The 9,887-nt window shown below is 36.5% G+C and overlaps 1 protein-coding gene across 1 annotated transcript in view; it reads right to left on the bottom strand.

The window, feature by feature from the left end:
* Positions 1 to 25: 25 nt before the first annotated feature.
* The window catches only part of LOC125614291 (short transient receptor potential channel 5), a 52,909-nt gene continuing 43,047 nt past the window's right edge, over positions 26 to 9,887 (bottom strand). Inside the window, exons 4-7 of the mRNA XM_048796864.1 lie at positions 9,277 to 9,480; positions 8,998 to 9,039; positions 7,124 to 7,213; positions 26 to 5,488 (exon numbers count right to left, since the gene is read on the bottom strand). Of these exons, the coding sequence (XP_048652821.1) occupies positions 4,796 to 5,488; positions 7,124 to 7,213; positions 8,998 to 9,039; positions 9,277 to 9,480 (1,029 nt within the window). The 3' untranslated portion in view covers positions 26 to 4,795. The remainder of the gene's footprint in view (positions 5,489 to 7,123; positions 7,214 to 8,997; positions 9,040 to 9,276; positions 9,481 to 9,887) is intronic.

The raw sequence follows: 9,887 nt of genomic DNA, 5'->3' as shown, positions 1-9,887 counted from the left end.
TTAAAAAAAAAAAAAAAAAAAGAAAACAAGCTTTTGACATAAGGGCATTCTGCTTAATTTTGTATTATAATTCTTAATGTGTATAGGTTTCTTAAGTATCACAAACAATGACAGTATATCTTTAGAAAAATAGCAGATCTAATAAATTAACAGGTACGAGACAAATGCACTCTAGAATGAGAGAACACAAATATTGAGCTTAAAGATGGTATTGTACTCTAGCTTGCTGCCTGCATCGTTCCTGCAATTAACTCCTCTGTTTAGTAGACATTCCATTTTCTAAATGTAAAAGCACTCAAAAGCCACCAACCTTCTCTGGAACATCAAGTAGCATACTAAGGAAAATCATAGGCCACATTATCAGCATTATGAATACTAATATCTCAAATATGTAGTAAATCTGAAGTATGCAGACTTTATTTGGTCAAAAATGTATATTTTTACAGGTAAGTTCTTTTTTATTCTGACTTAAATGCTTAATTATTTTCCCTTAAAACCAGAAACTGCAAATCCTGAAAACTCTGGATATAACAGTTGTCTTATAGAGGATGTTAGCATGGTAGTTCATTTTAGTACTTCACCATATCTCAGGAAGTGTCTTTCCATTGAAAAGTTATCCCTGCTTCTCCTCCCTTTCAAAATGATTTAGTGATCACCAAAAGGGATGAAAGGTCAAGGCCAGATGCATCAAATTCTGTTAAGGATTCAATGTGTATGGACATACATACACAGACCAGGCTCTCACTTTTGGGAACATCTGAAAAAGCAAAGAAAGCCAAAAACTTCGTCTATTTGGGAAAGGTGATTGAGAAAGGGTCATTGTCAGTATAGTTGAAATAGAATTTCTGTGTACTAAAGTAAGGCTCAAATAGAATTTCAGGGCACTCAGGTTAGTTGTATACAAACAAAGTGGGTATTTGGAGCACTTAAGCCAAAGAAACAATCTAAAATAGCCATGGGCAAAGCTGCAGGAGTTGGGAGTGGGTATGAAGAGGTATTTAAATGATTTGAACCATTTAATTAACTTCTTTCTACAAATGATCTGTTAGCACTGTTTTAAAAACTTGATTACCAAAATAATATGTTCAGGTTTTCTTTTGTAGTGTTAAACAGAAAGGAATTTCAGCCTAACTTCAAATACCTTTTTGCCTGATGATTTAACAAATCAAGGTCTGGGCCACTAAAACTGTCAAAACACCACTTTGAATCTTCCCCACAAATGCAGTGTGAATGCCAAACAGTTGTTTTTATATTTTCTGGCTAAGACATTACTTCATATTTTTTCTCTAAAATACCTTTTGCATTGTTCAGAGGAGGTTTGCACTACTGTTAGAACTATAAAGTTCTTTTTTAAAAAAGGTATTAAGCCATTAAAAAGATGGAGGTCCTATTTTTTTAAGTTCTTTAGTCAAATTATAGGCAGGTATTTGGGACTTAGCTGAATAATAATAGCCTAAATTAGGTCAAAGTAAAATAAATGATTATGGGAGGCAGAAAGAACTGGAAAGTATTCCATAGTCCCACTTAAGTACAAAGATATTACTTGGGGAATTTACATTCTCTTTAAAATTTGTCATTGAAAAACAGTGATTTTGAATTTAGAATCTTTCCTACATCTTTGTACTTCACTGGAGTTAAAGTTAGGAGTGAAGGATATACTTAAGCACTGGTCACTTTCTAATACAGTTTGTACTGTATAATATATTTACCTTAATATCAAGGAGACTGACTCAAATGAATCCAAGGTTTTTAAAAGTTAAAGCCAGCTATAATGGAAACAAACCACAGAATACTTTTTAAAAATCAATTAGTACATGATTCTTATAATTATATATTTTTTTACTTTGTGGTACGTTCCTTACTTTACATTTAAATATGCCAGTAGGTATCTGTAATGGCAATTTCATTTATACATCTACGATTTTATATATAATACATATTTTTGTAATGTCTTGTTTCTATTATTTAGAATATTTGAGTTTATTAACTAGCTCTGTGCCTTTGAACAAATCCTCTGGACACTTTTCCCCTTTTATAAGGTTTGAATATAATTGCTCTTCTCTAAGGTTCTATTTTAGCTTTTAAGCTTGTAAATGTACTCTCAAGTTGGCTTATACCTTCTCTGGGGTTAGAGGACATACTTAAGTATTTTGATATTAAATACATTTTTTTTGGCATTGCTGGGGGTGGAGCTCAGAGCCTTAAACATGGTAGGTAAGCAAGCAGTCTACCACTGGCCATATCCCCAGCCCCAAATATGTTTTTTTTTTTTTTTTTAGCTGATCCAGAAAGTTAAGAAGTGAATGCAAAACTCTTTCCCCTTCTACTTTCTACAAGTTAGAGTTAATAAAAATGTTGTCACCAAGATGGAAGTTAGGGCAATAGCTGTTTAGCCTAACTCCCATCATAAATGAGGTTTCAAGGTAACTAGTGAAGTCCTAAGCCTGTCACAAGGACAATAAGAAGATTTGGAAAGGCATATACTCCCATGAAATATGACACTCGTTTCAATAGTCAAGGTTGGTTACTGTGATTATATTTATTCTCTCTCTAGAATATAAACTGAGAAAAGGTCATATTTTAGTGCATGACTCCATGTTTGGCTACTCTGTTTTCTGATGATAAAATAACCGCTAGAATGATTATGCCTCGTTTATCAGACATACATATATTTGTGAAAAAGACATGTTTTTCTTTGATGAAATTGGGTTATATATTGTTTTTGGTTTTGTTCTTTAGTGCCATCAGTATGAGTTAGGAATGTAGTCTGGGTTCTGTTGTTATTCAAATTAATTTGACTGGAAAGTTGAAGCTTTGAGGGGGGGCATGCTGGGAATTGACCTCAGGACACTCAACCACTGAGCCACACCCCCAGCCTTATTTTGTATTTTATTCAGAGACAGCGTCTCACTCAGTTGCTTAAGGCCTCACTGTTGTTGAGGCTGGCTTTGAACTTGTGATCCTCCTGCATCAGCCTCCTGAGCCACTAGGATTTGCAGGTGTGTACCACTGTGCCTCACTAGGAAAGTTGAATCTTTAACTTAAACCTTTCTTTTGGAAATTAACCTGTTTTGTTTTTCTTTTTGAAAGTAGCCTGTTTTAAAACATGTCAGAGCCATTTATGATAATCCTACTTAGTGAAGCAGGGGAGAAGTTAGATTTGAATAAATGACCACTTCAGATATGATCAAGGAATTATTTTGAGACAACCCTTTGCCAAATGGGTCTTGACACAGCTTGATCTCATTTCCTTGAATCTGAGTTTTACTCTTCAACATCTCCTCTTGCTGCCCTAGCTCCCTAATTTAACTCTTTTCCATGTGAAACAGTTTAACCATCACTCCTAATGCTTGGGAAAGCAATGGAAATCAATTTGAACAACAGAAACAATACTGTTAAAAGCTAGTTTGGAGAAATATTTTCGTTATTTGAAAATTCCTTATTTAATTACTTTAACCAGAAGTTACATACAGGAATTTAGATGGATTCCTATTGGCACTGACATTTAAAAGCATAGGGTGACAACTAACCTGTCTTTTCTAGGCTATGCATTCTTAATTTAATCTCCAGGAGCACTTTTTTGAAGACAGTAGAATTTGGTTCATGTTCACAGGTCCATGGATCTGCTAGGGTTGTTATGTTTTATATCTAACATAAGTTTACACATGCACTTCTGCTGCCCCCAATGAATATTAAAACTACAACCTGAATTAGATTATCTAGATGTGAAATTGTTTTGTTGATTTTTTTTCCCAGAAAGTAATTAATTAACATGAAGATGGGTTTTTTTTTTCAGGTTTCAATACCTCAGCAAGATGTCATTGTTCTGATAAAAAATATTTTAAATCCAGGCTTTTATCTTAGAAATGCCTTGATAGCAATGATAATTAAAACTATCAACAGTAGATAGGACCCTATAAATATATCAGCTAATTATTTTTTCTTGCCAATGTATGAGATGTAATGATAATTGGTTAGAGTGCAGTAGAAGTTTTTAAAAAACAGTATACATCCTAAATACTAATTTCAATACTATCAAATTTTAAAATGTAGTAAGTTAACTGAAATACACAAACACAGGAATTTGCCTAACTTATTAGATATGACATATACTATAGGGTAAATATCTCATTGGCACACATTAAGAAACTAACACATCTTTAAGAAACAAAAACTCAACAGCCCCCACAATTGAGAAGTTGTGTTTCAAAACAAAACAAAAAGGCCAGTTATACCTAGAAACCACAAGCTGACAATTCTTTGGAGTCTGTTCAGCCTCCCTTTGATGCTGTTCATTGAACCAGCATGGGCAGCGTGTAGCACTGAAGGGTAACAAAGATAGGCAGGTTGGTTTGCCTTATCTGATAGCTGGTGGGGACTGCTGACCACATCCCTCAGCCCTGTGGGAAGATGGCATGAGATCCTGAGGAAGGTCAGGAATCTGTGCGGCAGCAACAGTAGCAAAGTGGCACCTGTAGCTTCAAGGAAGCAAGGGTAAGAAAACGAAAGCAAAGCAAAAGGGTTAAGCACCCGACTGCACCTCTGCTGATTAGGGGCAATACCCCTTCAGTTGGTTGTGAGATGGACTTAGTGTTAATAGGTATAAAAAGGCAAATAATAGTAATAATAAAACAAGAACAAAAAATGGGGAATGTGGCTATGAAAAGTGAGAATAATAGGAGTTTCACTCTCCTTTCTAGGGGGGCAGTGAGGGAGTCATATTCTATGTCACCTCTGAGAATAAGGAAATTACAAATTTCGTTTTGAGTTCCAGAACAGGTGATAGGGACTTGACTTAGAGCCGAGTTGTAACTTGTTCTTCCTGTCCATCACCCCATTTGTGCATGAGCAAGTCACAGGCCTCTCCCCAAGTTTCAAATACATCCTCGGAGGAGTCTAAAAGTTTAGAATTTGAGGAGCAGATGCTGGATGCACAGTGAAGAGAGCTGGAACAGGCTAGAGGGCATTCACTGCTCTGAGCAGCACCCCGGACTTCACCTAATTCTACCTCACTGAGGTTAATTTCACTTTGAGAACAGGCTTCTGCTTTCCCTTTCTCCATCTGAGAATATCTGATGTCCTGCCACATATAATGCTGCTGGACGATTCCATCAGAAATTGTGTACATTGGCTCTGAACTGGGTTCAGACATATGACCATTAAACTTTGAGAAAAGAAGACCCAGTTTCTTGAGAGAAGGACCCATGAAGGAGCGTTTGCTTGATGACTCAGCTTTTGACTTCCCCTGGGAACCACTGGCTCTTGGCATGGTTCTGATGAGAGGTGGCCCATGGCAGGCCTTTTTCTTGCAGCCTAAATTGAATGAGACGCTCTTGGATTTGGCCCGAGCCCCACCACAGCCATCATTGGTGTCATCCCTCTGAGAGAATTCAGTGCTGCTTGTGGAAAAGCTTCTCCTTGGGTGTTTTCTGTTTCCTAAGAGGTCAAGCACTTCATATCTGAAGCTGGAGATGTCCTGCTTTAATTCCTAGGGAAAGAGGGGAGACATGTATGTCAAAAAGCTTGAACTTTAGTTCAAAATGAGCACATTAAATACCCTTTGGAATATTCTAGGTCTTGCCTAGTAGCAAACCACAAAGTACACATAATACCAGAAAAAAAAATTTATATTATTCAAGCCCAAGAAAAACAAATTAGTTTGAAAGATTGTGTAGTGAGTAAAGTTGATTTCAGAACCTCCCCATCAGGTGCACATCAACAGACTAATAGTGTTAACTGACAAGGTATTAGATTAGGGCACTGGCTTTCACAGGTTATTGCATAGAAAAGGACCATTGGAGAAGAAAAAGCTATTATGATTCCAAGGAATGAAATCAGAGAAATGAAATGTCAGGTGATGGGACTGCTGTTTTGAGATAGGGGTCCCTGTCCATTCAAGTCCTCTCCTTAACTGGCTGCTTAGATGTTAGGTTGTTTCTTTAAAAGCCATCTTTGAAAGCTTAAATCTGATCATGTTATCCTGCTGCTTAAAAAGTGTGAGTAACTTACCACTGACCTTAGGAAAAAGTAGAAATGCCATTTCATGCCTACAGGATTTTTCAAGTCCTAGTACCTGTCAGTCTTTGCAGTCTCATTTCTTCTTCCCCAAGCTTTCTACTGTTCACCCATATGAACATATTCTCTCCTGCCTCTGGGCCATTATCTATGCCATTCTGTCTTGAACACTTCTCAGCTCCCCTTTATCTAGTTCCTCCTGCAACACTCAGCTTAAACATCATTTGCTCTGGAAAAACCTATCCTGACTCCCAAAGTCCAATTGAGTATCCCTCCTCTCTGTTTCTACGGTGCCCTGTGTTTACCCTGTCAGAACCCTCAATCTTTTATCACTTTACATTATTATTGTTTGTCACTCCATGAAACTAGGTATGAGTTAGATCTTGCTCACCAGTGTACCCCAGCACTTAGTAGAGTGCTTGGCACATAGTGGGCTCTCAACAGATGACTTATGTCTATGGATTATGATAATAGCATTTCTGTATGACCTAGGAAAAATTATATAACATATATATGTGTATATAATGTATATATGTTTTAGGATAGGGTTTCTCAACCTTGTCTCTATTGACATGTTGGGCAGGATAATTCTTTGTTGTGGCAGGCTATCTTGTTTATAGTAGGATGTTTAGTAGCAACCTTATCTCTATCCACTAGATGTCAGTATGACAACAAAAAAATGTGCCCTGGGGGACAAAAGAGGATCACTGTTTTAGGCTAGTTCTGATAGGAAAATTTTTGTGCTTAATGGTAGAGTTTCTTAAGGCTTTAGATTTCATAATAGAGTTTTTGACCTTTATATGTATTTGGCAAAGAAGGCCTTTTAAGTCTCCCGGTATTTTGCCACATCATTTGAAGTAATGCAATTGCCACACCAAGAAACACCCAGATTATTAAAAGAATGCATAGAACAGATTTCTTTTGTTCATAAAACTGACTGGTGTGAGAGACATTGTTAAAATCTCTCACACTTATTCTCTTAGAATAAGAACTGTAGCTGGTTTTGCTGTGTTGTAGGCAGGGGAAATTCCACCACCAGAATCTTAAAGACTGGAGATTAAATGATACTTAAGAAATGAGAAATTAAACCACTTCATGATTAAATTACCTTAAAATTTTCTTCTGTTAGCCCCTCATTTGTTTTGGAATTTCTTATCATAGCAGCCACATATCTTTTGACTAAATTCCTGATAACTTCCTGGAATTAAAAAAAAAAAAATGAGGCATTCAGTTTCTTTCTCAGGCTCTCAGAAATAAAATAAGAAACCTACATAGAAAATAGAACATTCTTAGACCATCTTTACAAACAAAATCCTCACAGGACCCAGACATTTTCTGCAAGAAAAAAATGAATTAAGTCTATTGGCTAAATTAATTATTGAATATCTGAATTTGATAGCAGATTGTGCCAGTAAAGTCAAATTCACCTCCAAAGGAAGAATTTCTACTCAAGTGTTAGGTAAACATGTATTTATATTTATACAATAATGAGAGTAGAATAATCCTCGAGTGCTTACAGTCAGTATCTTTTCCCTTCAGGATGGATTAAACTTTAATACTCCCAGTAACACGTACTTTTTTTTTTCCCTCTCTCTCTATAAAGTTGAGAGTCACTAAGTCTGCTACACAGGCAACATATTTTTCTTAGAGCCAGCCAATACTTCTTTACAGGGATGGCCTCTTTTTAGCCTCCAGGGGAATGGCACACACATAGTATGGCTTATATTAGTGATGGTGACAAGGATAGGCCACTTATTGCAATGTATCAGACACTATGCCAACCAACACCCCCCCACACACACCACTAAACATTCACAACACAATTTTTTATAATTATTCCCATTTTACATGAGGAAACTGAGGCTCAGTGACATTAACTGATGCCTCCAAGAACACACAACTAGTGAATGTCAAAATAAGAATTCAATTCTACTTCAAGCTGATTTCAAGGCCTATAGTAAGTAATAAATAGCCGATGCTACACTTACTACTTCTGCTACTCTGAGAACTTAAATAACTCATTGAGAAGCCCAGCAACTGATTCTTTTTTTGGTGAGAACTATGAAACATAAAATGAAGGCAATGAATCTTGCCTAAGATTCATTGTGAAAATAATAAGGGCTGGAGGCAGGATTAGTGAGAGAAAGGTTACCTACCATATTCTGTATTTTCTATTTCTCTTAGTTTTGCTTAAAGGGAACAAAGTTAGGGAATTGACTTTCTAGAATAAGACTGAATTTGCTTTAAGCCTGGCAGAACATTTATCTACTTGGGGTTTCTGTTAATTAGGAAGGCGAGAGAGTGTTCTCTTTCTTGTGATCGGCAATAACTACTCTCAAGGGATATCTCACATATTTGGATGCTTGTTTATCTTCTGGCTGCTGAGATAGAAGTGTTTATATGTTTCTTTCATTAAAATTGTATTGGAATTTAGAAAGACCTAAGTTCCTGACATGCACATAAGCTTTTACTTTATTGAGGTTAGTTTTGTCCTGTACTATCTTCCTTATTTATTATATATTCCCATTACTCTGTGCCTTTTGTTCACATAATGATTTATTTAATGTATTTAATTCTGGCTAGATAAGAGTAGAAAGCTTATGTCCTCAGTGGTATCTCCAGTGTCTAGCTTAATGTCTGATGTATAGTAGGTCTCAGATGTTTGTTGACTGACTGAACAGCCACATATCCTATTTTACTTAATCTCAAGGATAGCTTTCTTTTTTTAATTAATTAATTAATATGTTTGTTCTAATTTGTTATACATGACAGCAGAATGCATTTTGATTAAGTATAGCTTTCTATACTATGGACCTTGCTGATCCAGCTGTTAAAGGGCTTGGAATCCACCCTAAAGAGTGACTTAACCTTTTCCAAGCCTCCTACTCTCATCAAATCCAGTCATAGCCGGAGTGAAGTTTGCTTTTAGTTCACAGAACTGGCCAGGAACTATTGTGTTTAGTCCCCATGAAGAAGCATTACCTGATAGTGTTGATTTTGTATCAGGCTGTCAGCATGGCGTTCCTGTAATTGAAAATGGACAGAGAAGTTACATCAACAGTCTCCCAGCACCTAATCCACCCACCCATCTGAATATATTTCTATATATTAGAACTGGAGAATGACATTGCATCACTTGCCTGACAAATCTCCAAAAGATAAGTTGAAGTGATTTTATGATGTTTAAGATGGACAGTATCACACAGGAGGAAAGGGAGAAAATAGTTTTGTTTAAAAAGAAATAGATTTTAAAAGTCTTACTGTGAAGCTTCTCAAGTTGTGTCTTCTTCGTCTACCATCAGGGTCTCTTTTGGGGCAGAAGGTATTGTTGAACCAGTTACCAAGATAGAGAAATGATTTGGGGCTGGGGATGATGTTAAAAGGAGGTGGTAAGGTGCCACCTTCATCAAAGTAACTCATCCAGAGCTTTGTCCTTGCAAACTTCCACTCAATATCAGCATGATCCTATGAAAGACAGAAGGTCAAGGTTTTGAGATGGGAAACTGCAAAATGTGCCCACGTCTTATCCTACACATTTTACTTGCTTCTATAAAGGGCAATCTGTCAGTAGCTATATAATTAAAATTGCATATACCTTGTAACTCCAAATTACAGATATTTAGTAATCTAACACTCAAAGATATATCTTACCACAACTGGGAGCAGTGGTGCACACCTACAATGCCAGTGATTTAGGAGGCTGAAGTATCACAAGTTTGAGGTCAGCCTCAGCAACTTAGTGAGACCCTGTCTTAAAAAATGAAAAAGAACTGGGGGTATAGCTCAATAGTAAAGCACCCCTGGCTTCAATCCCCAGCATTATTATTATTATTATTATTATTATTATTATTCCTCCTCCTCCTCCTCCTCCT

Source organism: Marmota marmota, unplaced genomic scaffold (genome assembly GCF_001458135.2).
Source record: "Marmota marmota marmota unplaced genomic scaffold, marMar, whole genome shotgun sequence".
Taxonomy (NCBI): domain Eukaryota; kingdom Metazoa; phylum Chordata; class Mammalia; order Rodentia; family Sciuridae; genus Marmota; species Marmota marmota.
This window is presented reverse-complemented; position numbering and strand designations above follow the sequence as displayed.